At 42.8% G+C, this 23,569-nt stretch overlaps 1 protein-coding gene across 1 annotated transcript in view; it reads left to right on the forward strand.

Annotated features, from left to right (window-relative positions):
- CIC (capicua transcriptional repressor) overlaps positions 1 to 23,569 on the forward strand; it is a 1,784,113-nt gene that overhangs the window by 1,369,015 nt on the left and 391,529 nt on the right. Inside the window, exon 12 of the mRNA XM_044080802.1 lies at positions 13,414 to 13,649. Coding sequence (XP_043936737.1) covers positions 13,414 to 13,649 — 236 coding nt within the window. The remainder of the gene's footprint in view (positions 1 to 13,413; positions 13,650 to 23,569) is intronic.

Consider the following 23,569-nt stretch of genomic DNA (forward strand, 5'->3'; position numbering starts at 1 on the left):
CACCTGTTTAGGCCCAGACCATGACGTACATCGCTGTCAGTTTTGTGCTTTGTTCAACGCCCGTACGTTTCGTCAGGCCCTTATTGTAGCTAAATATTTTCGTTCTCGATCTCCGTATTCCAAAATGGCTTCGTTAAGCCATCTGACTACTGATCTTCTGAAACAATGTAAGGATAAAGGCAGAGACAGACTGCACAGGTCCAAAACTGCCGATGACGCTTCCGTTAAGCTAGTCGCCAGTTCGCCGGTACTCAATGAAGCGCTTTCACAGCCCCTGATGCCTGCTTCAATGGATTCGCAGGCCTCTACCGAGACCCGTTCAGAGTCCGGTATACCACAAGACTCTTCTTTGACTATGGAACCTGCGGATGTCTCTACCGTGGATGCCTCCAGAACCACTGTGCAGGCACCGGCTTCTAAGGAAGTTCTTCGCATTAACGATATTCAACACAAATCGATGACTTCTTTCAAGTCTTCAGTTCTCTGTAAAACTACCGAGTTTCTAAGGCCAAGAGTACGAGCTACGCCTGAAAAGAATGACGAGCCAAACTGAAGCGCCTGCTTCCTTGCCACAATCACAAATGCTTAAAATGGCAGAAAACCTGATCATGCTGATTAGGGGAAGCCAGCCTTCCCCTGCTAAAAGAAAGAGACCTATCCCCAGCAGCTTTGACTGACCAAGAGTCCGATGACTCTGATGTTTCAGAATATGAAGACATGCCTTTATCTGCCTATGAGGATTCTGATGCAGAAGAATCCATTCCTTCTGCTTCCCCTCTAGAGGATTTTTCCTTTGGTGAAACCCTACATACTTTGACAGAACATTTCCACTGGGAATGCCCGGATTATCAGTCAAAAAAAGAGACTCAAGGAATTTTTAGACTTAACACAGCACAGACCCTTAGCTATCCCTCCTGTTTTGGATATTGCGGATGATGTCTTCATGGAATCCAGTCTAACTCCTGATACTTTACCCCATGCTCCAAGGAAACCAGACAAGTCCTACAGAGTTCCTGACTCTCACAAATTTCTTTTCAAAAATCCTACTGCTGACCCAGAGGTCATCTCTCAAGGGCCTAAAGTAATAAAAGCAACTGCAGCTAAGAATCCCACCCCTTCGGACAGGGATTCCATTGCTTTAGACATATGGGGTAAGAAAGTATATACCTCTGCAACTCTCACTATTAGAGCATTGAATGTTCAGTTCCGCATGCTGAAATACCAGCAACATACTATGGAACTTATTAAGCAAAAATTAACTACTTTTCCTGACTGTGCAGAAAATAAAGATGTACAGGAGCTTATTAATTCTGCAAGCCAAGTCAGCAAACATACCCTGCAATGTGGGTTTGATGCCCTAGAAGCATCTTACAGAGCAGCAGTCACAGGTTCTGTACTTAGAAGGCATGCTTGGCTTGAGGAGCAGACCATGCCAGACCATGTCAAATCAAAATTACTGGATGCTCCTTTGAACAAGGACACTCTGTTTGGCACCAAAGCAGAAGAGATTCTAAAAAAGATGGAAGAAAAGGCTAAGTCTATGCAGACAGTCAAAGATTTTTTGCAAGTGTAGCCTCCAAGATTCAGTAGGCATTGCCCCTCAAAGCATTGGTCCTTTCCAGCCCCCTCAAGGCCATCTCAAACTAGACCCAGGGGAAGCAGACCCCCCCCAGACTACAGTCTCAGGGTATGCAGAGATCTAAGCAATGGAGTACCTCCACTTCTAAAACAGGGAGTGCTAAGTCACCCCCTTACAGAAAGAATTCACAATGACTTCTCAACTCCTCTCCTCACCTCTGCCCATTTTCTCATGCTCCTAGGAGGAAAACTTGCCCACCATGCAAAAAACTGGACCTCCCATCATCAGCGATCAATGGGTCCTCAATATAGTATCCCAGGGGTACAAATTTTACTTCCACACACTGCCACCCCCAAAAGGGTTCCCAGATTTTCCACCAAACCAGTGGGCAGAGGCACAAAACCAAGTTCAATCCCTGCTCTCCATAAGGGCAATTCAGCCTGTTCCTGCAGAACAGATAGGCCAAGGTTTGTATTCCAGACTTTTCCTGGTACCCAGAAAAGAGTGCACCTGGCACCCAATCTTAGACCTTTCCATTCTAAACACATTCCTGGTTGTAACAAAATTCAAAATGCTCACCCTACAGCAGCTTCTCCCTATGCTGTCAAAAGATGCCTGGTTAGCCACCCTAGACCTAAAGGAAGCCTATCTGCACATCCCTATCAGGGACTCATGCAGGAAATATCTGCATTTCTGGGCAGGATCTATGCGTTATCAGTTCTCTGCACTTCTCTTTGGCTTATCCACTGCTCCCAGTGTCTTCAAAAAATGCCTTGCCTGGCTCTAGCCATTGCCTATTGCAGACAGAGACAGATTCAAATTTACCCTTACTTGGACGATTGCCTGATTCAGGCAGACAGGAAAAGCTGTTGCAGCACCTGCCATTTGTAAAGGACCTTCTAACCTCCCTGGGGTACACTATCAACGAAAAGAAATTAAAACTAGTCCCCAGTCAAAAAATTGTATTCCTGGGAGCAAGCTTGGACACAGCATCCCAGATGGCATTCCTTCCTTAAGAAAAACAAGCCTATCTGACAGGCTACTTCACTCAAATGGCCACCAGAACCCAGCTATCTGCAAGGAAAATCCTGCAGGCTCTAGGGTTCATGGCCTCCTGCATTCTACTGATTCCATATGCCAGACTGCATATGAGGAACTTAAGTCTTTGGTGCCAACATTCTCAGGACCTGGAAACTATACCTATCATACCTTGTCTCAGGACAGAGTTTCTTTGGTGGGCAGCAGCATGCAACCACAACAAGGGACTTCCCTTTACACAACCCCACGCCACACAGACCGTAACCACAGACACATCAGACTATGCCTGGGGTGCACATCTGGACAGCCGCTGCATTCAGGGCCACTTCAGCCCAAACCAAATTGACCTGCACATCAACCAAAAAGAAATGCTAGCTGTTAAGCTGTTCTGACAGCTTTCCGATTCCTACTCTCACCAGGGCCCCTTCTGATAAAAAATGACAACACCACAGTGGGGGGATCCCACTCTTACCCACTGTGCAGGCTAGCCATGACCTTGTGGAACACAGCCTTGGCTATGCAAATTCACCTGCAAGCTCAATTCCTGCCAGGCAAACTAAATTCTCTGGCAGACTACTTAAGCAGAAATCTCCTAGACCCACACGAGTTACAATTAGACCTCTACACCTTCAGCCTTCTAACCCAGAAATGGGGTACTCCGAAGGTGGACCTGTTTGCCTCCCCCTACAATCACCAGCTCAGCAAATTCTGCACCAGGGTACCTCACAGCAAGGCCTGTAAAGTGGATGCCCTTTCCTTCCAGTGGGTAAACCTCTCAATCTATGCATTTCCCCCTCTGGCTCTTTTTACAAGAGTGCTACTCAAGATAAGGTTGGACTAAACCAAGGGCAATCCTGATTGCCCCAGACTGGCCATGCCAACACTGGTACCCACTTCTGCGCAGTCTGTCACCAGTGCCACCATGGCACCTTCCTCAGATCCCAACCCTCCTCACTCAGCAGGAGGGACAGCTCTTGCATCCACAACTGCAAACATTGAACCTTGAAGCCTGGCTCATTCCTTGAACTCTCTTCCACTGGCCAGCCTAAGCAAGCAGGTGCTGGATGTCATTTGTGAAGCCAGACAACCCAGTACTAGGAAATCCTATGCTGATAAGTGGAAATGGTATTGTTCCAGGATTCTCTCTAAAGGAGCAGATACAGCACAGCCCTCCTTACCTCTCATCCTGGACTACCTAGCAGACCTACTACACAGAGGCCTAGCCTTCTCTTCCATTAAGATCCATGCCTCTGCCATCTCTGCTCATTACAGTACTGAGCCACCTCTCTTCTCTCATCCTCTCATCAAACAGTTCCTGAGAGGGGCTAACAACTTCAGGCCACCAACAAAAGCCCCCACCCCTGCTTCGGACCTTAACTTTGTGCTGGAAAAGCTCACGTTACCCCCCTTTGAGCCTGCAGCATCAGCAGAGTTGAAATTTCTCTCTTGGAAAACAGCCTTGCTTCTGGCCATCACCTCGGCTAGACGAGTGTCTGAGCTACAAGCACTTATGGCTGTGGAACCCTTCATTATTTTTCATGCTGACAGGGTATCCCTCAGGACTAACCCTTCTTTTATGCCCAGAGTATTATCCAGTGTGGCTCTCAACCAATCTATCCATTTGCCACCTTCTTTCCTAATCCTCAAAATAAGGGGGGAAGGGATCCTGCACTCTTTAGACGTGCACAGACAGCTCAGATTCTACCTTGGTAGAAGCCCTTCAGGAAATCTGACCAGTTACTAGTCAGCTTTACACCAGGGGTAGAGGGCAAGGCCATATCAAAACAAACCATCTCCAAATGGATAGCACATTGTATCCATTTCTGTTACAACGCATTCCAACTTCAAACTCTACAGCTTTTCTCAGAGGAGTCCCTACCAGGGACATTCTGGAAGCTGCTACTTGGAGTTCTGTTCACACCTTCACCAAGCATTACCACCTGCCTATCTTTTCCAAATCCAGGGTGGGGTTTGCTTCAGCAGTCCTGCAGGGCATTCTAGCCAGCCCCAACTCTTCTTGACTGCCTCCACCTATTCTTCAGCTTTGGGAATCAACCCAAGTGTGATGACTGCAACAGTGAAACACGAAGAACATAGTACAGTTGTCTACACGTACCGTAAATGTAGATGTTCGAGTATATTCACTGTTGCAGTCCTGGTTTTCCACCCTTCAGCCCCCTTGCATCTCTCTCTCTCTCTCTACTTCTCTTTCTCCCTTACGCACCCCTTACTGGGCTGTTGGTGTTTACTTTTTGCTGGTGGTGTTTTTCCATCATAACCTAGCTCCCTATTTGTGGGCTCCTGACATTTGGGGCAAGAAAAACTGATGTAATGGCTTCAGCTGCCTGTTTTTATACCCCTGACAACCCGATGTCAGTCCTGAAGCGACAGCAGCCGACGCAGAAATACTAAGTCTCTGGTATTCAGGCCGATAGAGGGCTCCCTCCAGGCAGATAACCCAAGTGTGATGACTGCAACAGTGAATACACTCGAACATCTACATTTATGGTAAGTGCAAACAGCTGTACTTTTTGTTCTGCTCAGTTTTAGTTGAGCATAGTTTATATAGAATGGAGCCTGTGTTGCCAGCACTGCTGTTTTCTTATTGCTTAGCTGTAGGCAGTGTTTTATTTTGTTTTTTGTTCTTTTTTAATGATTAATTTCACTTAACCGAGTTTGATTTAGGTGGCTGCTGTTGATTCTGTGGGACTTATTGGTATGTATTCTGTGTGTGCTGTGTACATTAATGTGAATGAGAAATGTGGCCCTTGTTTTGCTTTGTTTTAAACTAAATGGAGATTTGGGTGTTTTAGGTGAGATGAGCTGTTGAGTATGTGTCTGTACTTTGCATACGCAGTTTGCAGATTTCTGGTTTAGTTTTTAGTGAGTTGTGCAAATGAGGCAGATTTAGTAGATTTTAGTAACTTTAGTGATCATCAAGGATGTTTGTGATAACACATCAAGGATCCAGGTGAGTTATTTATTTTTTGCTGTGCACAAAGACTGTATCAGATAATTGTTTTGTCACACCCATTATCTTGGAAAGTATATAGGTTGAGTCCTTCAGACACACCAGTGGTAGAAATGCATAAGAAAATATACAGGTTTGTTAACCGAAGAATATTTCACCTGCCTTTCCAAAATAAAGCATTCACAGTTCTGTACTGTATTTACTGTACCTTTATTAAAATTTACAGTCTCTAAGGTTATCTCTACTAACACAAGTTTATTCTCATGCAGCTTCTGCAAAAATGGTGTTTTAAGATAGTACAGCTTCAGGCCTTGCCAGGCATTTCTTTCAGCTCCACAAGCAAAAACCTTTGGCTGGACTTGTCTCAGTTAAGTCCACAATAAGCCCTAACTGGACCATCAAACTCAAGAAGCCAAGATTCTTCATTCAGAGCTCATGTTTTGAACCATGGTGAACATCTGACTGAGGACCAACTTTCTGTCATAAGTCTTCCAGGCTCCATCCTTTTATACAGCCTTAATTGGCAGTCATCTTTTCATTAATGTTCTTTGTGTTTCACTGTTGCAGTCATCACCTGTGGGTTATTCCTGCTGTGGTAGCCCTCGGCCGGCCCCGAATACCAGAGTCAGTGTTTTTCTGCGTCGGCTGCTGTCGCTTGTTGACTGACGTCAGGTCATCAGTGCTGTAAATCAAGGCATCTGACGTCATTACACCAGTCTTTCTTGCTGTGGAGCGCGTAGCAGAAGCAGTTCGCAAGTGTGCCGGTCGGTCTCAACCAGAGCTGGAATTACAGCTGAAAACGTCTAAAGTTAAGTACCCCATCGGGGATCCTTTTTTCTTGCACTAACCAATGTCCGAAAAAGTTGACAATTGTCCCACCTGTGGAAAGCAGATCCTACACCGAGACTTCCATTCATACTGCATCACTTCTTTAGGCCCAGACCATGACATCCCCCGCTGCTGGATCTTTGCCCTCTTTAACGCGAAAACCATTCATCGTAGAGCTCTTATTGTAGCCAGGTATTTTCGTCTTTCGTCTTCCGTCTTCGCATTCCGAAATGGCATCCGTCACCCAACAATCTGTAGACATTCCGAAAAAATGTAGAGATAAAGATAGAGACAGACCACACAAGGCTAAGCCTTCCGACGACGCTACCGCTAAGCAGGTCGTCAGTTCTTCGGAATTCAGTGAGGTGCTTTTGCAGCCCCTGATGCCCGATATGATATCTACCCAGGCCTCTACTGAGACCCAGTCAGAGTCCAGTATTCCGCAGAAATCTTCTTCATCCTCCAAGCCTTTGGTTGTCTCTGCCTCGGTTGGGGCTGGAGCCGCTACACAGGCACCGGCTTCCGAGGAGGCCTTTCGCACTACTGATTCTGGACAAAAAACGACGTCTTCTCATCTGACTACCATTTCTCTCAGACCGCTGGATACTCTTAGGCCGTGAAGCCAGGCCACTCCTAGAATGTCTACCTCTAGCCACCATCTTATTCCTGCTCCACCACCCCAAGCCCAAATGCTTAAGATGGCATAGGATCTTATCTCCCTTATCAGGGGTAGTCAGGCCAGAACTTCTACAAGGAAAATACACCCTTCTCCTGCATTAATGACAGAGCAGGATTCTGAGGAATCTATTTACTCAGATTTTGAAGAGAAACAACAACCTCTGACTGCTTATGAGGATTCAGATGCAGAGGAATCCATTCCTTCTGCCTCCCCACCAGAAGACCTTTCCTTTGGGGAAACCCTTCACACCCTCAGGGAACATTTCCACTGAGAATCTCAGGACTTCCTTCAGTCTAAGAAAAGACTAAGAGTTTCTTGACCTGTCCCAGCACAGACCCCTGGCCATCCCCCCTATCTTAGAAGTGCTGGATGATGTTTTCCATGAAGCTAGCTTAGCCCCTGATGCCCTCCCACCTGCTCCCAGTAAACCTGACAGGTATTACAGAGTATCAGATTCTCACAAATACCTGTACAGAAATCCTGCTGCAGACCAGGAGGTCATTACACAGGGACCTAAAGGAGCTAAGGCTAGTTCTCCAAAGAATCCTATTCCTTCTGACAAGGATTCCAGAGCTCTGGACAGATGGGATAAAAAAGTATACACCTCTGCAACCTTAGCTGTCAAAGCACTCAACTATCAGTTCGATATGTTAAAATATCAACAACATACTTTGGAACTATTAAAGCAAAAGATTTCTACCTTTCCTGACTGTGCCAATTCAAAAGAGTTAGCAGATTTACTGCACTCTACTTGTCAAGTGGCCAAACACTCATTACACTGTAGATATGATGCCCTAGAAGCCTCAAGCAAGGCAGCAGTGTCAGGATCTGTCATTAGGAGACATGCATGGTTAAAGGAACAACCTCTCCCTGATCATGTCAAGTCTAAGTTAATTGATGCATCCTTGGATAAGGACTGCTTGTTTAGAGTAAAAGCAGAAGAGGTGCTTAAAAAGATGGAAGACAAAGCAAAATCTGTGCAAACAGTAAAAGATTCCTTTCAGGTTCAACCTCCTAGGTTCAGCAGGAATTTTTCCTCTAAGCACTGGTTCTTTCCTGCACCTAGCAGACAGGGGCAAGGTAAGCCCCGCAGGGACAGGCCACCCAGGCCCCTATCCCAGAGACAGCAGAGAACCAAACAGTGGACCACTTCTGCTCCAAACGCAGGGAGTTCAAGCCATCCTTCTATGGCAAAAACTGTCATTGACTCCCTCTCCCTCCTCTGCCCTCCTTTCACTCACCAAAAGCTAGGAGGAAAGCTCTCCTTTTGCAAAGAAAATTGGCTTTCTGTAACAAAGGACTAATGGGTCTTAAAGATCATTTTGCAGGGATAGAAATTCACTTTCAACGAACTCCCAATTCTAAGAGGGTATCCAGACTTAGCTCCAAATCAGTGGGCAGAGGTATTGAAACAAGTCCAAACTCTCACATCCCAGGGGGCAGAAGAACTTGTTCCTGCAGATCAAACAGGCAAAGGCTTTTATTTCAGACTGTTCCTTGTTCCCAGAAAAGAGGGCACTTGGCACCCCATCCTGGGCCTATCCATTCTGAACACCTACCTGGTGGTCCCCAAGTTCAAAATGCTAACTTTTGCCTATGCTGACAAAAAAATGCCTAGGTAGTGACCCTAGACCTAAAAGATGCCTGCCTCCACATCCCCATAAGGAAATCCTGCAGGAAATTCCTGCGCACCACAGCAGGCTCAGAGCAGTTTCAGTCCTCTGCGCTACCCTTTGGCTTATCTGCTGCTCCCAGGGTATTCACCAAATGCTTAGCCCGGCCATAGCATTTTGCAGACAGAGAAATATACAGATTTACCCATATCTGGATGACTGCCTCATTCAGGGAGAGTGCAAAGAAAATCTGCTCCAGGACCTCCTCTTTGTCATAACCCTTCTAGGTTCCTTAGGGTTCTCCATCAATGAGAAGAAATCAAAGCAAATACCCTCCAGGAGGATCATTTTTTTGGGAGCACTGATGGACACAGCATCCCAAATGGCCTTCCTATCCTTGGAAAAGCAGATCTTCCTGCCTCTCTACTTTTCCCAGCTGGCTTCCAGAAGTCACTTCACGGCAAGGAAGTTCATGCAAGCTTTGGGGTACATGGCATCTTGCATCCTTCTAATTCCTCTGGCCAAGCTTCACATGAGAAAGCTTTAGTGGTATCTAAAGAACCTTTGGTGTCAGTACTCACAGCCTCTAGAGACCTCTCTCCCTCTGATCCCCTGTATAAGGGCCGAGTTTCTCTGGTGGGCAGGGGCCTGTGCCAAGAACAAGGGTCTTCCCTTCATCCTCCACCCTACCGGGCAGACCATCACCACCGATGCCTCAGACATTGCTTGGGGCACTCACCTAGCAGGCAGGTGCACCTGAGGTCTTTGGGATGTCCAGCACCTTACCTTACACATCAACTAGAAGGAAATGATGGCAGTACAAAAGGCTCTGACATCCTTCAAACCCCATCTCAGGCCAGGGGTTCTCCTTACCAAAACAGACAACACCACAGTAATGTGGTACATCAACAAACAGGGAGGGACCCAATCTTACCCTTTGTGCAGGCCTGCCATGAACTTCTGGCTGACAGCCTCCTCCATGGGATTACACCTAATAGCCCAGTACCTACCAGTGATCAACAACACCCTGGCAGACCACTTAAGCAGAAACTTATTGGACTCCCACAAATGGCAGCTCCACAGAAAAATCTTTTTGCAAATCACTCAGGAGTGGAGAACTCCGGAGTTGGATCTCTTTGCTTCGCACCTCAACCACCAGCTAAAAAGATTCTGTACCAGGGAGTATCACCACCTAGCGTGGAAAGTGGATGCTTTGACCTTCCCCTGGAACTCCCTCTTTGTGTACGCATTCTTTTCCTCTGTCTCTTATTCCCAAGGTACTGATCAAGATAAAGGAGGAGAGACCAAAGGCCATACTCATTGCTCCAGATTGGCCCAGACAGCATTGGTACCCCTTACTGCGCAGCCTACCAGGCAGCTTCCCCTGATCTCAGACCTCTTGACTCAGGTGTGTGTGTGTGGGGGGGGGGGGATAATGCACCCAGACTTGCAGACTATCAAACTGTCAGCATGGCTAATACTCTAAAAGCAAACAAGGGGCCCCTGTTAATCAAACAGGTTCTAGACATTATCACAGAGGCCAGAAGGCCTAGCACCAGAAAATCTTGTGCAGGGAAAAGGAAATGATTCTGCTCCTGGAGCCAGTCCAGAGGGGGCAGTTCCTCACAACCTTCCATCCTTCTTATCCTGGACTGTCTAGCATAGTTACTCCATAGTGGCCTCTCCTTCTTTTCTATTAAAATCCACGCCTCAGCCATTTCAGCTCATTTCGATACAGACCAGATCCTGTTCTCACATCCTTTGATTAAACAATTCCTCAGAGAGGCTTCCAATGTCAGACCTCCCAGAAGGCCACCCACGCCAGCCTTGGACCTGAATTATGTTTTGGAAAAGCTGACCTTACCATCCTTTGAGCCTGCTGCTTCAGCATAACTGAAATACTTCTCCTGGAAGACTGCTTTCCTACTAGCTATCACCTCAGCCAGAAGGGTTTCAGAACTTCAGGCACTGATGGCAATTGAGACCTTCATCATTTTCCATGCAGACAGGGTCTCCCTGAGGATTAAGCCCTCCTTTATGCCCAAGGTGGTATCTAATGTGACTCTCAACCAGGCCATACATCTACCCACCTTCTTCTCTAACCCTCAAAACAAGGGGGAAAGAATTCTGCACTCACTAGATGTGCACAGACAGCTCGGATACTACCTGCACCGTACTAAACCCTTCAGGAAAACAGACCAACTTCTTGTCAGCTTTGCCCCAGGGGCAGAGGGGAAGTCCATCTCCAAGCAAACCATTTCCAAATGGATATCACACTGTATGCATTTCTGCTACAGATTACATGGAATACCACCCCCAAGTCTGTTTGTACCCATTGTACTAGGGCAGCCTCCACTTCCACAAAATTCCTCAGAGGAGTTCCCACCAGGGACATCTTGGAAGCTGCCACCTGGACCTCTTTCCATACCTTTACAAAGCATTATTTACCACCTACTTCTTTTTTCTAAGGCTAGGGCAGGGTTTGCTTCTGCAGTTCTGCAGGGCATGCTTACCCATGCCTAGGTCTATAACTAATCCTTCCACCCCTCTCCTCAGCTTTGGGATTCCGCCCACAGGTGATGACTGCAACAGTGAAACACGAAGAACATAGTAGTTGTGTACACTTACCAGAAATGTAGATGTTCAAGTGTATTCACTATTGCAGTCCTGGTTTCCCTCCCTCCTTCCCCCTTATATCCTCTTTCCTTAGGGAGACATAAGCTTCTTATGGTGGCTTTTAGCCACCAGAATTACTTTACCATATTTCCTTGGGCTTCTGACTGGTTAAGGCAAGAAAAACTGATGTAATGGCATTGGCTGCCTTGCTTTATAGCACTGACGACCTGACGTTAGTCAACAAGCGACAGCAGCTGATGCAGAAAAACATTGACTCTGGTATTCGGGCTGGACGAGGGCTACCACAGCAGGGATAACCCACAGGTGATGACTGCATTGGTAAGTGTACACAACTGTACTTTCTCACTAATGCAATTAGTTTCCTGACTAGAATGCTGTGAGAATGTTAAAGGCACAAGGCAGACTAAAAGCCATATATCCCATTCTCTACACAAAACTATTTACTATATGTGTGTGTGTGTGTGTGTGTGTGTGTCTGTCTGTAGTGTGGTATATATTTGTATATAGTGTGGTAGATCAAAATTTCATTAAATTCATCATAAAACAGCCAACACAATACTTTGAATTATCACACTATCAAAAATGCACAATATCGAACCACTAAAGATAGCAAAAAGTAATCATATTCCTTTTGTGATCCTTACTCTAAAACCCCTCTATAACATTAGCCTCTCATTTGTCCGTTTAGTGATATTGTTATGGAATTATTGTTTTAAGTTAAGGTGTAGAGTAAGGGTTAAGGTTGGGAGTATAATTAGCATGTAGTATTAAGGTGGGCAGGAGGCTTGCCTTTCAAGCTCCAGTAACATGTCCTCGATATCCCCCTGTGATCCCTCTAACTCTGCCATATGTATTGTCTGTTCATTTTCCAACTTCTTAAGAGCCGGTATTTCATTTGAGTGATTAGATAGGGCATTTTCCACAGATTCCATTCTCTTACCTTTGCTGTTAATGTGTTGTACTAGTGTCCCATTTAATTTATTTACTTCAGCATACATCTTGTCAGTCTTCTGCATGTCAGATGTTCATATTGCTGGTGTCTGGGGCTGGTTCTGTTCACTGGGCACTACTACATATGTATGGGAAGCCTTTTTGGATGAGTGAGGAACCTCTGCTGATCTTGTTTTATGATTTTATCAACCCTGTCTCTTATTCTATTTTTTTTTGTGCCATTCAGATGATTTTCAAACCCCTTTAATTTTTTTTTTTTTACTTTTTTTCCCCTCAGACGTGGAACAACGAATCACTACTGCTCAACTTGGTGCTGACCCCCCCCCCCTCTTTTTCTTTGCTTCCATTTCATAAAGAAGGCTTGAATTCACCATATTACAAAGTACATCCTAAGGTAAATGCTTTGCTAGTAGCCCATGGTGTTGGTTTGGCTGTACCCTGATTGGGGACAAGAAAGAGCCAAAGGTGGCATGGGTAGGTGCCACCTATGTACCAGATACATGAAGATGTCAGAGTTAAGACAGTCTCAGTCTACCTATGGAGGGGAAAGTGGTTAACTCTGAAAATTAGGCTAGACTTCAGACTCTGTGAGTAGTAGAGATTTTTGGATTGATGACAGTAACTACACTTGAACTTGCACAGTTATGATACTACACAGCTGAACTTTCCTCCACTGTAAAGTGAAACTCTTATTACACTGTCTTTTAATTTAATGTGTTTTTGGTACCTTTTTTTGTATTAGACACCTGGCTAGCAGGACTTTAAGTGAGGCAATGGCAGCAGTGAGAAGAGAGTGTGTGTCACAATGTTATACAAAAATCCTCTGCCATTAATCCTTATTGTTGCCAAAGCAAAGGAATTAATATGATATTTTCACAAACCCATAGTAGACAGGATAAAGAAACTTTGCAGGAAGCTGTTAGTCACAAGTATCTTTACATTTTGCAGTCCTTGGCTGTTTATTTAGAAGTAGATGGTGATGTGTAATTCTCAGATTTTAACTTTATTGCTAGGTACTGCATCTCTGTGGAATTGCATTAGTACATAGCATAACCATTTAATACCTTAACCACATTTTTTTTTAATTTTGTTTCCATGTTTTTCCTTCCTCCAACAGCCCAGTCTGCATCGCCAGTTCAAGCTTTGTCTCCTATAAATTCCACACAGCTTCTCGCCAACCAGGTAGTGCAGACATCAAGCCTCCTTCCTGCTACTAACCAGCTGCAAGGAAAGATGCTTGTCCCCATGGCAACATCTCATGTCACTGTTCGGACAACCACTCCTGGGCAAATCCCATTGGTTACCCCACCTATTTCTGTACCAGTGCAGAACGGGACTCAGCCTGGCAGTAAGGTAGGTAGCTATGATCAGGTAATAAACCACTTATTTTTTGAAGCAGATAAGAAGGAATTTTAAACTGCGAGATTTCTTTAACTATTGAACTAGGTATTGCTAACCAAATTAGATTTGAAAGCTTGGTTTAGAACAACACAGCACCTATAATTTTTTGTATGTTTAACAGTTTACTGTCACTGTAATTGTTTTTTTGTTGAAAATGCATATTTGTTTGGCTGTGTGGTTCAGCTGTTCAAGGAAGAGGAAATTGGGAGATGTTCATCGTGTTTCACTGTTGCAGTCATTACTCTTGGGTTATCCTGCTGGCAGGCTACCCTCAGTCGGCCAGAATTCCAAAGTGTAGGTCCGGCGTCGGTTGCTGTCGCCTCTTCCCTGACGTCAGTGCGCCAGGGGTATAAAAGATGCAGCTGACTCCATTTTCTTCAGTCTTTCATACCGCACGTTGCCTGAAGCAAAAGCAGTTCGCAAGTGCCGGTTGGCCAACTCCTGAGATTTTCAAATCCGAATTTCAGAACCGAAGTCTTCATTAAAGCTAAGTACCCTGTTGGGGAAACTTTTTTCTTGCTCCAGACCGATGTCAGAAAAAGTTAACAATTGTATTTCTTATGGGAAGCAAATACCTCATAAGGATTTTCACTCTTATTGTATTCCTTGCCTAGGCCCTGATCACAGTGTTGCTAGCTGTCGGTTTTGTGCTAGATTTAACCAACGCATTATTAAGTGTCGGTTCAATTTTGCATTTCATTACTTTGGCCGAAGATTTAATTACATAATGCCATCAGAACAGCCAACAACCGAAGTATACAAAAAACGCAAGGACAAGGAAAAGGATAGGCATCCGAGGTCCAAAACCGACGACGAGGCCTCTGCTAGGCCAGTCGCCGGTTCTCAGTGAGGCACTTTCGCAGCCCCTGGCGCCCGCTACCTCAGAGCCACAGGTAGCTTCCGTCTCCCACGTGGAGCCGACTGGGCCTCTGGATACTCAAGGTATTGGACACTCGGAAATCATTCCCTCAGATGGGTCCGGAGCCGCTGAGCAGGCATCGGCTTCTGAGGGTGTCTTCAGACCTACACAACTATATATTAAGCCATCTTCAGCTTCAAAGACAAAGACTAAAGCAGCTCTAAAGACAAAGAAACAAGTACAGCATTTTCCTACTCAGACTTCCAGGCCTAAAAAACAGATGCTCAAAATGGCCGAAGATCTAATTACTTTGATCAGGGGCTCCCATCCCCCTCCTGATAAGAGGCCTAGGCAAGAGACAGAGTATGATTCTTCTGATCAGGTTTCTATTTCCTCTGATTCCTCTTCTGAACAAGATTATTCCATGCTTCCCTATGAGGATTCTGATGCTGAAGAATCCATTCCTTCAGCCTCTCCTGAGGATTATTCTTTAGGGGAAACCCTGCATACCATGCGGGAGCATTTCCACTGGGAGAGCCAAGATTACACTGAATCTAAGAAAAGGCTCAGAGACTTTCTGCTGCTTCCTCAGCACAGACCCCTTGCTATTCCACCTGTTCTAGACATTGTAGATGATGTATTTTCAGAGTCTGGCCTGTCCCCTGACTCTTTACCCCCTGCACCTGCTAAGCCAGACAGATACTACAGGGTCCCGGATTCACATAAATTCCTATATAAAAACCCCGCTGCTGACCCATAAACTATATCTCAGGGTCCCAAAGGGGTTAAAGCTTCCACTGCAAAAAACCCTGTCCCCTCTGATAGGGATTCTACAGCTCCAGACAAATGGGGGAAAAAAGTCTACACTTCTGCTACCTTGGCTGTAAGGGCTTTAAATTGTCAGTTTCATATGCTTAAATATCAGCAATATTTAATGTCACTGCTTAAACAGAAATTGTTGACCAATACTGAATGTTCAGAGAACAAGGAATTGCAGGATTTATTGCATGCAGCTGAACAAGTGGGAAAGCATAAATCCAACCATGGAAAACCTGAGTAGTCCAAACACTGGAACTTACACTGTTCTTTTAGAAAAACTGACAAGTTTATTGCACCAAAACAGTACACCAATACACTGAAAGAAGTTAACCTAGGTTTCGTCCTACATTCACGGACTTCATCAGAACAAGTAAGCCCAAACTCCCACTCCCTTTAAAAGTACCTATGAATTAAACAATAATTCAATTACATCATTGGTATCCATAGCAACATTAAAAAGACATGCTCCTTAAAAATGTTTTCAACCAGAACCATGTTTTTAACTATAAAATTCAAATACTTACTGTAACAATTATATTTCACACAAATTTCATATCGTCTAAAACAAACCGTATATTTAGTTGGTCAACAAAGGGAATTTTAAAATAGTTATATTAATATATAAAAGCATGCTTAACATTCAAAATAATGTTTAAAAATATTAAAAATGATTAAATAAACCTTTTAAAAATAAACCTTTTAAAACTTGATCAAAGTTACTTATACTACAAGGGACCAGGTCTATACATGAACTTTATCCTAAAATATGTTTTAACTTTAACAAAGGGGAGATACTAATACTGTCATTAATGCCCGGATAGGTGGTGGCATCTAATCTTATTTGCCACTTCATTTCACTAATGTCCAAATGGACATCCAATACACATCCTTGAGCATCCTTAATCATTTGTTGTATCACACTAAATTTAAATTCATGTTTGGGATGCTGTCTAATATGTCTATACAGGGCATTAGTATTTTTCATATGTCTTATGTCTAAAACATGCTCACCTATCCTTTCTCTTAATGTTCGACAAATTTTACCTATATAAAATGCTGGACATTGGTCACGTCTAGCAATATATACAACATTCCTTCTAAAACAATCAAAATGTCCCTTAATATAGATAACTTCATGTGCTACTACTATTTTATTTCCTGTGGTGGAGATATGCTTACAAATACTACATCTTCCACACCTAAAATTTGCAACTGCCCTACAAGACTCTACTCTATGAAGATAATTCCTTTCTAAAAGATTTTTAAAAGATCTGTCTTTCCTATATACATTTATGGGTGGAGTTCTGATTTTGCTGGAAACATTCACATCTAACTTCAAAAGTTCCCAGTTCCTTCGTATAACCTTAACCAGAAATTCTGTATCTACGGTGTAAGTAGTAATAAAATACAAACAATCTTTCTTTCTCTTTCTTTACTTTTCTTTTTGCCAGTTCCCACATTAACTGCCTGTAAATCAATATCCCTGATTTCTTGTGTATTAACCTTTAATATAGGTTGATAAAAACCTTTGTCCCTTTTTACCATAATCTCCTCTTTTATAGTACTAACTAAAACAGCCGGATATCCTCTTCTTATAAACATTTCCATAATAAAATGTAATTCATCCTTAAATCTCTGAAAATCATTAGTCATTCTGGCAGCCCTAACTATTTGGCCCTTAACAATAGCCTTTTTCTGATGGCTAGGGTGCCAGCTTTGATAATTCAAATAAGAGTTGGAGAAAGTGGCCTTCCTATAGATATTAGATGTAAGACTCTTTTTATCTTGATCTACTACTAAGTGAATGTCCAAGTAACATATTTCTGTAGAACTATATGTATATGTAAATTTTAAAAATTCTACAGTGCTGTTAATGTACTTCAAAAATAATTCCAAATTTTTACTATCTCCATTCCAAACAATAAAAATATCGTCCAGAAATCTTGTGTAATGCTGAGTATACTGTTTGAAATCACTCTGAAATACATACTCCTGCTCACAATAAGACATCACATAATTTGCATAAATGGGGGCACATGCTGTGCCCCCATTGCTACTCCTGTTACCTGTTTAAAATAACTACCCTCAAAGAACAGGAAATTATTATCCAATACAATTTCCGTAAGTGTTACAAAAACATTTACTTGGTCTTGTTCAAAAAGCCCAGTTTTATTCAATTGTCTCCCCAACCAGTCCAGACCAATGTTATTTGGAATTACTGTGTATAAATTACACACGTCAGTAGTAAGAAATATAGTAGAAGCATCAATTTTTACCTCATTTAGTTTATGCAAGAAATGCCATGAATCCCTTGTAATATAGTCAAACTTAGTGAGCCCCCTTTGAAGGTGATGGTCAAGATACTTACTAATAAATACTGTCTTATTCCTTTTACCATCAACTATTGGCCTAAAAGTTAAATTACTTAAGCCTTTATGTAATTTAGGAATGCCAAATATGTTGCTCACCATAGGAAAATCATTTTTCAAGTAATTAAATACCACTTCATTAATCTGACCCTGGTATAACATATCTTCTATCATTAAATCTATTTTCGAAAAAGCTACATGAATCTCATTTAATGTAACTTCTTCATATGCCTCACCAGTCAACATTTGAAACATGTAATTACTGTAGTCATTTTTATCCATGACTACAATCCCATTACCCTTGTCAGGTTTCATAAAGCGGATATTTTTATCTGTGATGAGCTCATTTAATAAAACCATTTCATCTTCACTTAAATTATTATTTTCACCATTTAAACCATACTTTTTACTTTTCTTAAAAAATGCCCTTATTTCTAATTCACAGGCTTTTTCATATAAGGCCACAGTAATATTAATAGGGGGGTTAAACTTACTTGGTTTAAATAATTCCCCATTATTTTGTTCATTATTTCCAGTTACCCGCATCTTAATATTCATCTTCCGAGTTAACAATTTTAAGTCAATAAGAACATCAGTAATTGTACCTCTTCTGCTTGGTACAAAGGTAAAACCTTTTGAAAGTAATTCAGCATGCTCAATAATTAATTCTCTGCTTGAATAAGTATATACTTTAAAATCCCCATGTTTGTTAAAAATAATTACAGGTTCATTCTCAAAAATATTATTTCTCTGTATAACCTGTAAAATATCATTCATATCTAACAAACCTTCCCTAAAATTAGGGTCTATAATTTCATTAATAACAAACAAATCATCTGTATTATTCAGACTTGGCCCTTCAGTACAATAACATTTTCTGTTAGTCTCAAAGTCATTCGTAGATATGTTGCAGTATTCCACACACTGTCCGCTAATAATATTAGTGGTTTCAGTCATATCAGTCGCACATGTTGGATAAATACGTACCTGCAACAACGAATCAATATTTTCTTCCTCGCCATCGACTACAGGGTCCTTCTGCTGCTGACCCTGAAATAGAAAACTATCATCCATTGTATCTTCATGACAAAAAGTTGAATTTACTTTGGGCCCATTTCCCAAATCATGCTGTAAAAGCCCCGTGGACGCCATAACATAACTTCCAAGAACGACCGCTGAAGCAGGAATTAAATTCACTGTCTCCACACCTTTGTGATGATCTTGATATATGGTTGGTGGTCCCCATTTCTTTGGTCTTGCTCCCTGCTCGACATACCTCTCGCTGTTCTCCCTTCTCTGCTGTGGAGCATTCCCCACTCTATTGCGCAACTTCTCTGACCATCTGGGACCTTCCTCTAAAGGGTGTTCGTCCTGCTGAGGGTACGCATCCCTACAAGGTGACGTCATATCCTGTCCCACTTGCTCAATATCATTCACCGTCACTCTGAAATTTTTACGATTCCCCTTTGATAGTGGGTATACTCTTTCATCACGATATTCATCCGTATCTCTTTTAATTTTATGCATCTTCCTCTGAAAAATCACATGGCAGCTATTTTCCACCGAATTAAGAATATGCTTGTAATTAGTTGAGTAATTTTCAAAATTTAAATCATTCAATATAATGTCATTGTTCTGTTCTAATTCTGCCATTAGTCGAGCTATAACATTATCATTATGCTTGATCATAATTCTCAATAGATCAAGCCCTACTTTATCAAACAGTTGATGCACTTCTTGTAACATTTCCTCATTTCCAGCTATACCATTAGGGTATCTCCACAATCGGAGACCCCGAGGTACAAAACCCAATTCAATATTTCTCATTAGATACCCATTTTCCAACTGTATTTTTTCATTGAAAATAGTTTTTTTTTTCAAAGTTTTTCAAACACTCTACTAAGGATATATTTACTCTTATAGGAGTACTCGCTCTATTAGATTCATGCTGAAAATTGAAATTAATAGCCTTCCATTGCATTTTATCCACACAGACATCACTACTAGAAGCAGTCAGTACTTTATCCTTACCAGCTATTACTTGGGCATTCGCCTCTTTGTCATTAGTCATTAAATTACTAGTCAAGGGAGTAGGTTGGGTTAAAGGTACACCCAAACTGCCAAATAGACGAGGAGAACCAGTTGATATTATCTGCTGCTGTTGCACCAAAGATTTAATTTGTTCGGTATGTTCAGATAACTGTTGGTTGATTTTCAGTAAAAGTTCCATAATGCCTGAATCAGACTCCAAGGATTCCATGACAAATACACAGTTCAACTTAAAGCAAACTTGGTAACCACAAATCCAACCACGGAAAACTTGAGCAGTCCAAATACTGGAACTTACGCTGTTCTTTTAGAAAAACTGACAAGTTTATTGCACCAAAACAGTACACTAATACACTGAAAGAAGTTAACCTAGGTTTCGTCCTACATTCACGGACTTCATCAGAACAAGTAAGCCCAAACTCCCACTCCCTTTAAAAATACCTATGAATTAAACAATAATTCAGTTACATCATTTGTATCCATAACAACATTAAAAAGACATGCTCTTTAAAAATGTTTTCAACCAGAACCATATTTTTAACTATAAAATTCAAATACTTATTGTAACAATTATATTTCACACAAATTTCATATCGTCTAAAACAAACCATATATTTAGTTCAATAAAAGTGGGAAAGCATACTTTGCAATGTGGTTATGATTCACTGGAGGCCTCTTGCAAGGCCGCTGTTACAGGTTCTGTTATTAGAAGGCATGCTTGGTTAAAGGAACAGAATCTGCCTGATCATGTTAAAGCAAAATTATTAGATGTACCATTACAGCATATGATACTTTGTTTGGTACTAAACCAGGAAGAGGTGTTGAAAAAAATGGAGGATAAAGCAAAATCCATGCAGACAGTCAAGGATTTCTTACAGGTACAGCCACCCAGGTTTAACAGGAACTGGCCTTCTAAAAATTGGTCCTTTCCAGTGTCAGACACACCTCAAAGAGACAGATACAGGCATCCCAGAGGCAGATCTCAGCCCCAAGGCTCATACAGGCCTAAACAATGGGGTGCTCCTACCTCCAAAAGCAGAGAAGACAAATCACAACCTTACAGGAAACAGTTCCAATGACTTTCCTCTACCAGATCCAAGCACTTTTCTTTTGGCAGCCCCCTTAGGGGGAAAACTAGCACTTTTTCCATCAAATTGGCAAATGGTTACCCAAGACAAATGGGTCCTGAACATAGTGTCCCAAGGCTACAGGTTCCATTTTCACACTCTGCCAAGGTCAAAAGGTATGCCAGACCTGCCACACAATCAATGGGCAGAGGCACAAAAACAAATTACAGCCCTCATGGACATGAGGGCCATTCAACAAGTACCACAACAAGAGCAGGGTCAAGGATTTTACTCCAGACTTTTCCTAGTACCCAGAAAGGACAAAACCTGGAGACGAATACTGAACCTGTCTATACTAAATACATTTCTGGAAGTTCCAAAATTCAAGATATTGACTCTACAGCAGCTACTGCCCATGCTGGGCAAGAAGGCTTGGCTCGTAACTTTGGACCTAAAAGAGGCATACCTGCATGTCCCAATCAGACAATCTTACAGAAGATACCTCAGATTCATAGCTGGCTCAATGCATTACCAATTCTCTGCACTGCCCTTTGGCTTATCTACTGTGCCCAGGGTCTTCACAAAATGCCTGGCACCAGTAATTGCATTTTGCAGACAAAGAGGAATTCAAGTATATCCCTACTTGGACGACTGCCTTATTCAAGCAGAGAACAAAGACATTCTTCTAAAGCATCTGGCGTTTGTAAAAAGATTACTAATTGGCCTAGGGTACACAGTAAACGAAAAGAAATCAAAACTAGTGCCCTCTCAAGAGATAATATTCCTGGGTGCAAGCTTAAATACAACTGCCCAGATGGCTTATCTCACGCCAGACAAACAAAAGCAACTGACTTTCTTACTTCAAGAAATTGGCAACAAAAACCCACTTATCTGCAAGGAAAATCCTGCAGGCCTTGGGTTTCATGGCATCCTGCATTCTACTAATTCCATATGCCAGACTGCATATGAGGAAACTACAATGGTATCTAAAAAGTGTTTGGACTCAGCATTGCCACAGCCTGGAGACAGTAATTGCACTCATTCCCTGCCTGCAACAGGAGTTTCGATGGTGGGCAGAAGCCTGTCACCACAACAAGGGTCTGCCATTCAGTTTACCCACAGCCAGACAGACACTGACAACAGATGCATCAGATTATGCCTGGGGGGCCCATATGGCAGGAAAATGTATTCAGGGCACATGGCCTGCAAACCAGATGCATCTTCACATCAATCAAAAAGAGATGCTAGCTGTTCAAAATGCCCTGACAGCTTTCAAGGACCTGCTTCACCCAGGACAGCTACTGATAAAGACAGACAGTACAACGGTCATGTGGTACATAAACAAGCAGGGAGGTACACATTCCTACCCCCTCTGCAGACAAGCAATGACCTTATGGGACACAGCATTGGCTTTTCAAGTTCACCTGCAAGCACAATTCCTGCCAGGAAAAACAAATACTCTGGCAGACGAACTAAGCAGAAACCTCATGGACCCCCACGAATGGAAACTGGATCCACAAGTCTTCAGCATGATAATAAGGAAATGGGGATGCCCAGACATAGATCTATTTGCCTCCCCTCACAACTGCCAATTGCAGATATTTTGCACAAGGATTTATCACAAGCAAGCATGGAAAGTGGGCGCCCTATCCTTCAGCTGAAAAAATCTAACTGTATATGCCTTTCCTCCACTGCCTCTCCTTCCCAGGGTACTCCTAAAGGTCAGACAAGAGAAGCCAAAAATGATACTGATTGCACCAGACTGGCCACGCCAGCACTGGTACCCAATCCTAAAGAGCTTGTCTCAAGGCCCAGCATGGATATTGCCTCAAACTTCACACTTGCTGACCCAACAAAACAATCAGATCCTACACAGCCAACTCAGGACCTTAAATCTGGCAGCATGGCGGATAATGTAGCCATTCAGAACACTCCTCTTTCAAAAGCTGTTATGGATGTTATCTTGGAGGCCAGGAGGCTCAGTACCAGAAAATCTTATGCAGAAAAATGGAAGAGATTCTGTGCTTGGAACCAGGAACAAGGCATTGACACGTGTGTACCAAATATCCTTCAGATTTTACAATACCTAACTGAGATGCTGAGCAAAGGCCTTTCTTTCTCATCAATCAAGATTCATGCCTCTGCCATTTCAGCCCATTACATTATGGAACCACCTATCTTTTCACATCCTTTAATAAGGCAGTACCTCAGAGGGGCCAAAAACATTAGGCCTCCAAGGAGAGCAGCAATTCCGGCCTGGGACCTCAGTTATGTTTTGGAAAAACTCACACTGCCTCCTTTCGAGCCAGCATCAACAGCAGATATAAAATTCTTATCCTGGAAAACAGCTCTGCTCCTAGCAATAACCTCTGCAAGGCGAGTCTCAGAGTTACAAGCACTCATGGCTGTGGAACCTTTTATCATTTTTCATCCAGACAGGGTTTCACTGAGGACAAACCCTACATGTATGCCTAAGGTGGTATCCAGTGTGGCCCTCAAACAAACCATTCACTTGCCTACCTTTTATCCAAATCCACAGAACAAGGGTGAGAAAATTCTGCATTCTTTGGACATACACAGGCAGTTACGATTCTACTTGGACAGAACTAAAGCTTTCAGAAAGACTGAGCAACTTTTAGTGTCATATGCTGCAGGATCACAAGGAAAGGCTATCTCAAAACAGACTATTTCTAAATGGATAGGCCATTG

This window comes from Protopterus annectens, chromosome 8.part0 (assembly GCF_019279795.1).
Source record: "Protopterus annectens isolate FY-2018-M chromosome 8.part0, PAN1.0, whole genome shotgun sequence".
NCBI classification, from domain to species: domain Eukaryota; kingdom Metazoa; phylum Chordata; order Ceratodontiformes; family Protopteridae; genus Protopterus; species Protopterus annectens.